The 13,946-nt window shown below is 38.8% G+C and overlaps 1 protein-coding gene across 2 annotated transcripts in view; it reads left to right on the forward strand.

The window, feature by feature from the left end:
* The window catches only part of CNKSR3 (CNKSR family member 3), a 58,529-nt gene that overhangs the window by 16,856 nt on the left and 27,727 nt on the right, over nucleotides 1-13,946 (forward strand). For both annotated transcript variants that reach the window (XM_071549281.1, XM_071549282.1), the window contains exon 2: nucleotides 12,431-12,594. In XM_071549281.1, coding sequence (XP_071405382.1) covers nucleotides 12,431-12,594 — 164 coding nt within the window. The remainder of the gene's footprint in view (nucleotides 1-12,430; nucleotides 12,595-13,946) is intronic.

Here is a 13,946-nt window from a genome sequence, read left to right on the forward strand (position 1 = left end):
TCAGTCATTAAAGCGCTTTCTTATATTCATTAAGTCTATGGTGCCAAATGCAATCCTGTGACTGGTCCTCATATATGGCACCTCCGATATATATCCCAGAACCTGTGGCTAAACCTGTGCCTTGCAGGGTGTCATTTGCTGCCAGGTGCTTCATGGGTGTGTCAGGGATGGTGTACGTTGGCCCAGAACATGGAGCTTGTCTAGTTTGCTATTTGTAGTGTTTCTCTGGTGCCTTGACATGCCTCCCGGAATATGTTCAGACACAGCCAGAGCACGTGATGGGGCCCCCTCACCACCTGTAGTTGTGCCCTTTTTTGCTATGTCACTACTTGTGCTAAGGACCTGGAAGGTTTTCTGGCAAGGTACAGGTAGTATGGTGCAGGTGCAGGGAGGTTGGAGCAGGACACCCCAATGTGGTCCCTTCCAACCTTACCCCTTCTGTGATTCTGAGGTGAATAAGAAGGGCATCAGGGATGTTGGAGAGGGAAGTGGGATTGATAGTGGAAAGAATGAGACTAAAGAGGTGGTCTTCAGCTATGCATCATGATTTAAAGACTGTCCAAATTCCATAACTTCCAGTGCTTCCAGAGTTTTTGCCTCTGGGAACTAAAACAATTACATAGTCCTGCTATAGATTAAGGAACGATATGTATTTCACCTAAACAATAAAACAAAATTAAATTATTTCCCTAAAAAAAAAATCTGGTTCCTGTAATCTTGTGAATGACTCCACAGCCTGGCACTGGGACTATTTTATGTTCAGTGCTATTATACTTCTGAAAGCAAAATGGTAAAGTGTTTTAGAAGCTTGTTTTGTAAAGGTTCTCCGTGTGTGTTAGAATAGTAGTATAAAAAAGAAACCACACAACAAATTCAGCATGGTTGTGTGAGTTGGAAAATTCTGGGAAATGCGTTTCCTCTGTGGTTGCAATAATTTAGTGAAAACATCTGTGTCTGTTAGTAGCAGCAATAAGATTTCTTTTGGTCTTCTCTTTGGAGCTGTTAATGGGTGTGAGGAAACACACATCTCTCAGTGGGGTCTGCAGCCAATATAGGGAGGAACCATGTGGGGATTCTCCCAAGGTACAAGTCTGGTCTCAGACAGAGGAGATCTGCTGGCCATAGTTGTGCCATTTTCTGCTATTTATTCCCTACCCTTTTGCATCTTTCTGCCCTAGCCTTCTGCAGTAATTCCACAGCAGAGATGGCAGACCAGTTTGTGTTCTCCCACATATTTTCCTAATATACAGCCAGTTTTACTAACTGAAGCTGCTGCTGCTGTTGAGCTTCTAAAGGTCTTGTTGCCGTGGTTGAGGGAGGCACAGGGGCATCTGTGTGGGGTCTGCCTTCTGCTGTCAAGATGTTGATACTAAGTGGCTGGAGCAAATTTCTCTCTGGTGTCAGGGAGCTTTACCTCAGTTTTAGTAAAAGTGAGTTGACAGTAACCAACTATGCATCTCCTTGTGCCATCTGGGATCCAGTGGAGTGAATGTTTAGAGGTCATGTTGTCCTCTTGCATGTGGCCTCCTTCCTAAGACACTGAATCAGGGTGCTGGACCAGCCCTGAAGATGAAATGGTGACTGTTCTCCCACCTCAGTTCCTGTTGCCACCTAGCTGCAGAAGAGACAAATGCTGTGGTTCACTTCTGAAGTAGTCATCCCATGTGCTCGTGGTGAAGTGGATTGATTGCCTACAAAGCCTAGCACTGTATGAAGGGAGGGACAAAGGTCTTGTGTGTGGATTCTTCTCATCTGCAGCTTTCTGTGGCCAGATACCACTATGCTTTCATTCCTGCCCAAACCCTGCTGTGCCTAGGCAAAGCTGTTATTTGCACCAATGAAACAAACAGTTTTTCAGTGAGGAGCCCTATTGTGACTACAGAAGCTGCAAATTCCTGTTTCAATATAATTTAAAATATATTGGCCAGCATGTCTTTGAGTGTACTTAGTGTGAAGAAAAGCCATAGGAGGCTGAGAAAAATGAATACTGGAATCATCTGGTTTTTTCCACTTTTTGGTTTTGATTTTAGCACTTCCTTTTTTTTAATGCTACAGAAAGATTTAGGGGTTCTTCGAGCTTTTGAGAAACAACTTGTGAGTATCCCAGAGGAGTGTAGTTTTCAAGGCCAACATGAAACAGGTTCCTCACATTGAAACTTGGGTCAAAGTTTCACTGTCAGAATTTTGACACTAGCACATGAGGACAATGCATTATGTCACTAGTAGCCTGCAGGACATGTTAATACATCCTGATGGATGTGGAACCCTTGTGCACTGATTGCTTGGGTGGAATTAATGAACTCACTCCACAGTGGTGTAATAAAGTAACTAACTTTTGTTGATGTTCTGTGTAAGCAACATCTTTAAATTAGTCATGGTATCAGCTGTAAGCAACTAAAGATGAGAGTTTTTTAGGGTGTAGAAAGGAGCTGGCAGTGTTTCTAGACCTTTTAAGTCCTGTAGTATCTATTTCTCAGCACAGCCATTTAGCTGTGTTTCTTGCCTCCCATAATGCATGTCTGTGACTTAAAAGTCACATGGAGTGACTATTCTTTTACTGTGCTAAAGGTTTTGTATTTGCTGACACTGTCAGTTATGTCTTGACCAGCCAAATTGTTTTATTAGGTTGTGACAGACACTGGGTTATGTTCACTGGACATGATAACTGTCAAAAGAGTTTGCATGAATTAGTTCAAGAACAATACTTAAAAAAATAATAAAAATGTGCAATTTTTTTACTGCTGTTACTGTAGGCTACTACAATATGCTGTGCCAAGCTCTGTGGGTTTAAAATATTTTTTTAGTGGGGTAAGTTGATTGCTAAATATAATAGTAAAAAAATAGGGCGAGAAAAAATAACAAGATCTGGGTCATGCTTGCTGAGGTACTGTTGTGTCAGTTGAGAGCCATTATAAACCCATTTAATTACCACTTTTTAAAATGCAACCAACACACAAATAGACACACCTCTGCACATATTAGTATATTGGGCAAAGAGATGTTTTCTTGTTTCAGTTTGGAGTTTATAGTCATTCTGAAGTGACACTGGAGCAATAAGTGTTGACTAAATAGAAGTGCCTCATTACAGCTGCAACACACTGCTGTTTTGTTTGGCTCATATTGCCTTGCTTATGCTGCACACAGCAGATGAACACAAGTTGCACCGTGAGACAGGTAGGATGTTGTTTTTACTGTGAAGATGGGGAGGATGTTGTCAGAAGTGTCCCTGAAGATATTCTGTGGTATTGGCTAGGAAGCTATTTGGGTTTTACTGCCTACAGCAGGTGTGTTCTCTATTTTAATAATGTGCTGAATGTTGACTTTCACAGCATATTCTGTTGAAACTTAGAGTGCCAGGTCTATCTGCACAAAACATATGGATATGCTTTGCTTCCATCTCATTCATTTAATTTGCCAAACAAAATCTGTTAAAGCATGGAAAGATGGGTTTTGCAAAGCATAACTGGTCAATGAGTGATGTAGTTGATTCTTAAAAGAGAAAACTGAAGCCTGAGTTTTACATTATGTGAAGCTACTTCATCATGTGGAACTTAATCCTTGATGTGTACAGAGAATGTACACCAAAGTCAGCAGGAAAAATTGATGTGCATCAGTTTTCTTCTTTTTTCATCCTTAATCTTTTTCTGTTCAGCAGTCCTGTTATGATGGTGGCTGGGATTAGCAAAGAGTTACAGCTGAAATGCTGCCAGCAAGATATCATGCTGCCAGGTGTTCGAGGTCTTGAATATGAGCCCATCTTTGTGGCTCCTATTCTTCCTTCTTGGAAACCTATTTTTCTCAAGATGAGAGTCTGGGGGTAGCACTGTGGAATATGGCTGCCTGGGGCTGAGTGATGGCTTCTGAACAAGGCAGTGTTTCATATCATCCCATTTTCCCAAGTGAGTAAAAATTTCAACCCTAGAAGCCAAATGATACTTAATGGGCTGAATATTTACAGGCGGAGTCTGTCATGTTCTCTCAGGGAAGTGGGTGATACCAGTGAGTGTGATGGCAGCCAAACCACATGGGATTATGGCCTTGGATGTGCTGCAGGGCCCCAGAGTTTTACACAGATGTCCGATCCAGTTCTGATGGTGAAGGACATCACTGCATGTGTATTCTGACAGCTTTCTTCAAATCAGTGAGAATGTAATGAAAGAGATTGTTTTGTTTCCTGGTATACTTTACTTTTCATGTCTAGGAGGAATGCCCTGTCAAATTGGAAAAGGTTTTAATTTCTGTCTGGTTCTGGCACAGTGGTCTATTTTCCAGTATAGTGAAGTGTATTTGACCTACTGTCTTCATGTTCATATCTCTCTTATAAAGGGAGATTTTTTTTTTCCTTAAATCTGTACATGGCCTGGCTATTTTTTCTCCTTTTTTTTTTCTAGATACATAACATCCATCATAACTCACTTTTCTGAAACATTACATTTTAATTTTGCCTTTTAATTTGAACGCTTAAAGGTATGTCATAGTAAGAACCCCCATATGGAAAAAGGTAGAAATAAGTTTTTCTTCCTCCATCCCAATGTTTTCATGAATTCCCTGAAAAAGAGCTATTAAAATGAAAGAAGAATCAACTTTGAGTTTTAGCTGAAAATTTGGAATTAAATACCATTACCTTTTCAGCTATTGCAGTATTGCTTTTATCCCAGTTTACTGTATGCTACCATTCATTCATGTTAGATGAATTTTTGGAGTTCTGATGCAAATTCACTCATTGTCAACTGAAGGTACAATTTCTAAATTAATTCACTCTTGCAATTTTTCTATTTGATGTTAATATCTCAAACTGGATTACTAAGCCCCTGGGAACAGCTGTGTGATTCACTGTGGTCTGTTTTCTAGTATTACTAGGGTCTATTTTTTGCTGCATTTTTTTTAACCAGTCTGTCAAAGCTTTCGTTGTATCTTTGGATTAAATTAGTCCCACAATTCAATATCAGTGTACAGCTTTTTGTTCTTTCCCCCTACCCTTCCAACTCCAGTTACTCTATGTAGAGTTTTGCTTTTTTAAAAATTTTAAATCTTGTCACTATCTCAGGAAATAAACAGTAAGTACAGTAAAACCAATAGTAGTTTTCACTACCTATGAGATAAGAATTTTCTTAAGTCTTAGGATAAGGTACCACCCTTACTGTGAAGATGGTAGAACAGGTTGCCCAGAGAAGCTGTGGATACCCCATCCCTGGAATTGTTCTGGGCCTGGTTGGATGGGGCTTTGAGCAACCTGATCTAGTGGTGGGGAGGGGATGAGGAGAGATATGGAAATAAATGACCTCTAAGGTCCCTTCCAACCCAAACCCTTTTGTGATTCTAAGGGTAATTAAAGGGAAGCTGCCATCTACATTTTGGTGCTGTGTATGGCACAGCAGTGGAAGTCCTGTGTTCTGTGCTACCTAGCTACATGTCCCATCCCGAATGTTTGCCAAAAAGGAGTAAGTTAAGCAGTCTCATAGGAAAGATGACACACTGTGTTTTGTTCTGTAGGCCTCCTCAAGCCTTTAGTAATTCTTGAGTCCTTCAGAGTGCAACATGATTTCAGTGGCACTTTCTTTCAAAAACCTATTCACTTTTTCCTGAACCTGTATGGATGTTGAACATTGATTGCATACTGCAGTATGAAGAATCACTCCTTTATTGCTTGTTTGGACCTGTTACATGCTCTCTTCATTGGCTTTCCTTAATTCCTGTATTGGGAGAGGTGATGTACAATTGTTCTTTTTGGTTTTAATGTGCCACTTCTTACTTTATAGGCCTTTGTTGTGTACTTCTTCTCCCCAAAATATTTGCTTCTCTTATTCCATATCTACTTAATTTCATGAAAATATTTTGTGAGGAAAGTATGAGTGGGTTTTCCTGGTTTTTGTAGAGAGAGGTTTTGCTTTACAAAACTTTTAGAGTATTGGAAGGATTCAGCAAACTCTTTTGACTGTTTCTGTACATACTTAATAACTGTCAAGTGCTAAAGCTTATAATTGTCCTCAGATTTACTGTCTGGACCAAGATAATGAGTAGTGCCAGAATCCCAATCAATAGAGTTGTAGGGAGGACTGATAAAAAGTGTAGCATAAACACAAGGCCTGTCAGTCTGAGGTTAAACACAGTTCCTGTAGCCCTTTTGGTCAGGATAGTTTACAACACAAATTTACTCATGAGTTCTTTTATTACAAGGCAAAGCTTTCAGTTTTGTGTTTGGAAAAGGGAAAAAAAAAAGCTAGGGGATTTATGGCTGGATTTGAATGGAATGAATAGATTTATTTTGAGGTAACATGAATGCATGCGTATGTAGTCTGTTATTCCTGGCTAAATATATTAGTTGGAAATACTGAAAATAGAAACATTGCAAAAGCCTTTCTGTGCAACTGTCAGTCAGAGGGGATTACAGAGGGGACAGTAAAGCACTCATTATCAAGGTTGAAGGCTTCACCATTTCCCTCTGTCCTGCTGTGACCTTAATGAGACAGCTGCCCTTCACATCCCTGCTGGCAGGCAGAGCCCAGCAATTTGTCTGGTACCATCCCTGTGTGATGGGGAGACAAACAAGAAACTTCTGTACCATTTTGGCTGTTCTAGGCAATGCCTGTCCTGAGCAAAGCTATACCTAATGTCTGGTGAGACAACACATTGTGCCTGCTTTATTAGGATACAGATGCTTAGACAAAAAGGTAGAAGAGTTGCTTACAGTTGACTACATGACTTTATAAATAATGGAGATTTTTTGATGTTGATAATAAGCAGCTCTTTCTCTTCAACTTTTTTTTTTTTAAGTGATTGGTGCTTCAAATGGTGTCAGTGTTACGAGTGACTATGAAATTACTTGGGAGTAAAAAAATGGAATGGGAAAGTTTTTTTTTTTACTTTTGCACTAGATGATAATACAAAGTTCTCTTGAAGGCTTTTTCTTTTCTTGGCAAACTTAAGACCTTCGAGCTCTTTCTTGGCTCCTAAAAGTGGCTCACACCAATTGATAACTAAACTTTTTTCTTTGCAACTCTGGGACAGATAAATGCTAAAACAAAACATTCATGATGGCTAAGAAACAATCAGGCATGTTGATCCTAAAAGTCAGTTCCTACCTAGGCTCAAATTATTACTGAAATAAGTTTCCACTGATGGCTCTAGATGTATTTTTATATTATCATTTAAAGAACCTTGAATTCCTTTGTTAAAGTCATCCCTGGTTCTGTTTGTCAGTAATACTACAGGGGGAGAATGGCATCTGAGGTGTCACAGTGTAATGACCTTCCCACTGCATTCTATATTAAAGAAAACTGTGTATTTGTTTTCTTCTCCTTGAACTCTTCAATTTTTTTTTTCACCCTGCACCTCTCCTACTGAGCTGCTTCAGCCTTTCACAGCTGCCTTGCAGACTCTTTTTCCTTAATTTTCCTTCTGAGGGGCAGGTTCATCTGCTAATGGAATTATTTTCTCTTTCTAGTGTTCATTTGCTGCTTTGATTCCCATCCTGCTTTTATTTTGATTAATTTTTTCCAGTTCTGGAAACAGAGGAAATGATAGAAGGAAGCTAATACAGTAACAGTTATAAAAGGATATGAAATAGAAATGATAGTATAATGGCATACACTGTGGGGTATGTCAAAGATTCTCATCGAACTGATGATCTTTCAAAGCTTGGGAGGAATGGATTGAAGTTGATGTGGGCAAGGAGTCTTTGAAGACTGAAAGTGGCTACTGAATAGACCCTGAAGAGTAGAACAGAATAAGTGAGATTTTGTTAGGTGGGAAGATCAGTTTTAAGGTGAGGAGGCAAAAAAAGACTTTGGCAGTTCCACCTAACCAGCTCTCTAAGGTCCTAGGGAGCCCCTCAGTTGCATGAGAGTTGTTGTTGAACCTTGGTTCTGCCCTGAGACACCAAGTGCTGCCTGTTTTTTAGTCACCCAACAGAGAGGAGAGTACGTGCTCATAATCATAAGGCTTTATTTCTTTGACAGTGAGCAATGATCCACATGGTAGTGCTGTGTGAAGGAAGAGGCATTGTACTTAAGAGTTCTTCCTTTGTTCAAGTGGTTTGTGTTCCTTCTGCTTCCTTGAGTAAACTTCTGGCATTTTATGAGCTATCCTGAGAATCTGTTCAAGTTCCTGAACAAATAGAAAGTAATCCTGTCCCATTGCCGTTTGCCCTCTCCAACCCTTCCTCAGTTCCTTACCCTATCTATCTTCCCTGCTTTCTGCCTCCTCTGCACTGCCCCCCTGCCCCTCCATGTTGGAGTATATGAATTCTTTGTAGACTCTGTGGTATCACAAGAGAAGCGAGTGACGAAGAATGGGATGGTGGGAGGGAAGAAAGAGGTGGTGAGTCAGCTGGGGTTTTTTGACCTGTGGTTGGAATACATTAGTTAACTGTTGCTTTATGGCAGCTAAATTATTTGGTAGTGTCCAACACAGAAGTAGAGCCAAAAAACATGAAACAACAACTCTACTCATGAAACACATCTCTAGTTCTTGAGGTGTCAGATATGTCATTGCTGAATGGCTGACATCTCTCAACAACAGAAATGTTAATTCTCTTTGAATAGTAAACTGATAGGTATGGCTTAGACCCAAGCCTTCCCCTTAATTCCCCTTAAGTTGTTTCTTTTTTGCCCTCAATTCTTATACAAAGTAACTTTCTCAATCTTGGAAACAGACTGAGATTGGTATCAGTGCAAATCTGTAAGCGTATGGTCTGTCCTAATGTTTTTGTATGAATGCAAGGTATTGAATGTCTTCTGGGGTGCTTTGCGTGGTGGTTATTTTAGACAGAAAAGTCTAGACAGTTCTTAGGATCTATTGCACATCTCTACTCCTGCCAAAATTTAGAAAGAGTTTTCTTCAGGTTACACTGAGTTTCCTCGGAAGGGTTTTCACAATAGGAGTAACACTAACTAGACTAGTCTCTCCCTCACTCTCCCTCTCCCCAGAAATCACTGCTACTAGAGTTGTAAAACATATTGCTATTGCCATTTCCACTGTTCCTCATTCTCTAACAATTTTGCAAGTAGGAAGGACCTTCTTTCATGCATGGTTTTGATGTAGGTGCAAGAAATAATATTATAAAGATTTTGCATGTACAATTAAAAAGCATTTGTCTTAAACACACTTTGATATAAAATGAACAGTTTAGCTTTCAGAAAGGCTCTTCAGTCAGTAAAGGAGATAAATATATTTATCTTTTCCAGTGTTAGAGTCCTGACTGTATTTTTTTCAAAAATAGAGAAAATTTTCTTGCTTAAACTTGCTAATATTGCACTGTTGAAAATGACCTGGCAAGTAAGAAAGCGCCTTTCTAAGTAATGTAGACTTGCTTTTTATAGTCTTTAATTAATCTAAGTTTCTCAAAAATATCCAGACCTCCATGAGATTATGAATTTCATGAAGAAAACATGTGGAAGAACACAAGTGCCTGGAAGAAGGAAAAAATGAGCAGTTCATTTCGATTACTAATGACATTTGAATGCTGACTTTTAAAACTTAACTATTTTAAAGTTTCTTGAACTGGATTGTGAGTTCTTTTTCCTCCTTTCTCCCTTCCCTCTTGGAAGTTTGATTTGCATATGATGTTTAAACACTTCATTCATGTGATGGAAAATTAAACAATAGGCTATAAATGTGGTTGCAATCTCAATTAAAATGTTTAATATTTTACCATGTGTTTCTCAGTAAAAATAATAGCAACACTAATGATAGTAAGCTCATCTTAAACCATCAGCAAACACGAGTTTGTGGGTCTGTCTTCACTTCCTGCTTTGCATAGTTTTGGTCCCTTAAATAAATGTCTGAGTAGCTGTACCACTGTGTTGACTGTTTGAGTCAATGTTTTGTGCAATTTTGTAATATTTTATTTTGTGAAATATAGTCCTATGATGTGAATGTAAAAGTATTGCTTATAAAGACCCTTATTTAAAAAAATATTTTAGACGTAGCTCTTCAAGTTGTAATAGACCTTCAAGTATAGGCAAACATGAACTGAAAAAGCACAGGCAAGCTGAAAACCATAGTTGTATTTCTAGGGGAGAATATATACATTTGGTTCTTAATGTTTTAGCAGAGAATGAAGTTTTAGAAAGTTGAGTCAACACATGAAGGATAGTAGGCAAAAGACACACTGCATCAAAAAATCCTTAAAAAAATAGAAACTTCACTGCATGCTGAATGAAGTATTTTATTTTAGGTGTTTGTATACTTTGTAATGGAAACTATGGTCTTACAAGGGAAAATGATGGGAAATGTGGTCTGCAAAGCAGCAGTAAAAATTAGGAATGCCAAATATGTGGACTGTATATAGCATTGGTTGAGAATCGGTTTTGAAAAAATAAATTGTTAAACAATGAAGGCCAGATATTTTTTTATTATTTTTCCTGGGAAAAGAGTTTGTATAGCCTAAGGGAGAGTTTTGTGTCTGTGGGAAAGAGAACAGTGGACTCAGTTTTCAAAATTTATGTAGCTTTGCCAGGACAGATTGGAAGAAACAAGAGTGCACCCCAAACAGCTGTAGCCCTGGGAAACTGCTAATCTTGCAAGAAGGTTTTCCTTCTCTGGGCAACCTGTTCCACCACCCTCACAGTAAGGGTGAAGTCTTATCCTAAGACTTAAGAAAATTGTTATCTCTTAGCTAGTGAAAACGACTATTTGTTTTACTGTATTTACTATTTATTTGCTGTAATGGCGACAAGATTAAAAAAAAAGGCAAAACTCTGTAATAGAGTAAGTGGGGTTGGAAGGATAGGTGGAAAGAAGAAAAAGCTATACACTGATACTGAACTGTGATACTAGTTTAAGCCAAAGATACAACCAATTTTATTTTATTTTTTTTTTTTTTTGCATAATTGTACTTTAAAATCAAGCTGGGTGCACTGGAGTCAAGCTTGCCCAGCCAGATGGTGATTTACTGTAGTAATTAAGCTTGTCCAAGTCATGTAAAGGGTTGTCTTTCTTTAGTAACTTCTGGGTGAGCATTGAAAAGGCAAAGGATGTGCATTAAGTCAGCCTGTGCCCTCAGGAGTCCACAGTGTGCAGATCTGCTGTGACCAGGCACTGAAAGGGAGCAGCGACTGCTCGTGCTGCTGTTATGGAGTGAATGTTTCACGGGACTCCTAGAATCCTCCTTGTGATCTGCATCAGATATTCTCTTGGTGGTAGAGTGCTTGTTTTCCAGGCTGCTGCTGCAGCTCCATAAGTGGAACCGAGTGCTGGTCTTTTGGCTCTCATTTCTTTGTGGTTCAGGATGCTGTTCATGTTTCGCAGCTGCCGCATTGGATATCCTGTCCATCTCAATGGTTTCCTTTTGAAACTGTGTAGTGGATAAACATCCTTCATACAGCTAAAGGTTCAAACTTTTTTTAAAAAACAGAATGGTGAAACAGTGTAGCTGTTCTGGATGATACAAAGTAGATGTCAAATGCGTTATCGGAATTTTTGCTCATGTCAACTGTTTTCAATGAACATGGTTTATTTCTCTAAAATGTAATTGGGTCTGTTCCTTTTGCTCTAGCCAATATGTTGAAGGGGAACAGAACATCAAGAGCACCGCATCATCTTAAAAATAACATATCCATTCAGATTTTCCTCCCAGAGTGTTGCTAATCACAGGATCTTTAGCAACAGAGGAAATGAGCAGAATGCACAAGAAAACAGGATTAACACATGAAGTTTAGTTAAATAAGATGAAAATCAGAAACCTGTTATGTAATCACTGGGGGAAACCTACTGTAGAGAACAGGATTATAGAATCACATTTTAAAGTGAGGATTTGGGATATTGCTGGGACAAAATACTCTAAGCTGTTTTAAAAATACTTCTAGATAGAAAAATGAATTAGATCTCTGGTTGATATTTGTTGTTGATTCTTAGCAAGGGGAAGGAGTGGCTGCTTCAGGAAGCTGCAGGGTCTCATAAATCAATGGAATAATGAGACTTGAGCCAAACATAGTTTTGATTGCTTTGCCTTTGATTTTTTTTTTTTAATTTGGCTTCTCATCAGTTTGTACTTTTGTTGCTTTGCTTGTTTAACTATGTTTTGGGCAAGATTTCTGTTCTTGTTGTATTTTTTTTTTGTTTTGGCCAGTTATTTTTTGTTGTTGTTGCTTTGGATGCCCTTCAAGGGTTTTGGGTTACACTGATAGCTGACTCTGCTCATGCCCTTTGGTTGCTTTGCCTGTGCAAACACCAAAGGCACATTCTTAACTGCTGATCATGCAGACTGTGCATTGACTTAGGTGACCCAAAGATCCATAGAACTTATTTTCTCAGTTTCTATGCCCCTGTGGTACAATCTTAATCATACCACAGGTTTCTTTCATAAGTTCCCATTGTCTGTTGTGTGAACTTGCTGTTTCTGACTTTTGGCAGGGTGGTAGGGATTTTTTCTCTTTTTGGTTTGTTTGTTTGTTTTTGATGTCCATTTCTCTTTTTTGTGTTTTGGTAGGGCTGGATGATTGCCTGCAGCAGTATGTCCATAAGTTTGAACGGGAGAAGATAAATGGTGAACAGCTGTTACAGATTTCTCACCAGGACCTTGAAGACTTGGGTATCTCACGAATTGGACACCAAGAACTGGTTCTAGAGGCTGTGGATCTTCTGTGTGCACTGGTTAGTTAAGTGGTGAACAGACATGCAAAGAATTTCTTAAAGTGCATTTTTGGGTGAATAACCAAGACAAGACAGATAAAACCAGAATACTTTTGTCCTCTTCTTTCTGTTACACTTCACAATAAAGAAAACAGTAAGAATTTGTTTAATTCTTGAAAGTTTTATATTAACGGCTCTTAAACTTTTTCCAGATAAGAGGCAACTTTACCTCATTTGGTTGTACTTCAAAAGGAAAAAGTTGCCTGAGTGGCATTGTTAGGTCTTGTGGCTCCTGTTAGTGAACAAAGTGATTAAAATTGCTAGAGTAGAGTGAGTTTGTCTTAGAAGGCACAGTGTTGAAATGACAGGAGCTAAAAGTTCCATGCATCAGTTGAAATAGGTTTAGGGCAATTCTGTAGCAAGCCTATGACGTGAAAAAAAATTAATTCTTGAAATGAGGGATGTTTTGCCACCTTAGTTACAGTCTAGTACTAGTCTATACTCATTGGACTTGGAACTTAAGCTGTTCCTATGTTTTACTCCTGATATATAACTGCATATACTTTTAAAACAAACACACTCTTTAAAGAATAAGTGTATTTTGGATTATTTTGCTAGTTCAGGCTTTCTTTAAAAGCTGTAGTTTGGACACACTCATGAAAGCATGTTTGATGTAATGCAGTCAATGAGCACCAGAGGTATATATAATTACATCAGGGAGAAGAATGGGAAAGCCTGCCCAGTGATTTCTTGGCCAGCAGTGGCCCATCTTCCCTTCATTAGGCTATGCTTGCAGCACCGAGCATACTCTTCTTAAAATGGAGAGTCTTTATTTCCTGTGTGATATGTGCTTTATTTGCTGCAGAGAGGTGCTACAGGGATTGTTCTTAATCCATGCCCAGGAACCAATTGGATAGCCTGTACTGAAAGAAGCATGTTTAATGAAATCTCTTCATACCAGCTGAAATGTTTCTCAAATATTTGGTCTTATATTTGAAAAACATTTTATGTCCTTCACATATTTGATCTGTCAAAAATTTTTTAAAATCCAGCTTGAAAATCTTATAGAAGAATGTAATAAGGCTGAAATGCAGTTTATGGTGTGTGAAGGGATAGTCTGTTGGACAAGTGAAGGGGTCTGGTGAGTTAGGAAATGTACTGTGGGCTGCTGACTGAAGTAATCTATGTGGAAGTCCCTGAAGGCACCTCTTTCTTCTTTTAAAAATATTAGAATAAAGTGAACAAAGCTGGACAACTGCCAGAACTTAAAGCTGGGTTTTATCTCCTACAATTTCCTTCTAATTTCCTTCGTAGACAAAAGTTTTGACCTCAGACCCATTTCTGGAAATCCTTTGTGAAATTCAACTCAAGTT

This window comes from Pithys albifrons, chromosome 2 (genome assembly GCF_047495875.1).
Source record: "Pithys albifrons albifrons isolate INPA30051 chromosome 2, PitAlb_v1, whole genome shotgun sequence".
Lineage (NCBI taxonomy): Eukaryota > Metazoa > Chordata > Aves > Passeriformes > Thamnophilidae > Pithys > Pithys albifrons.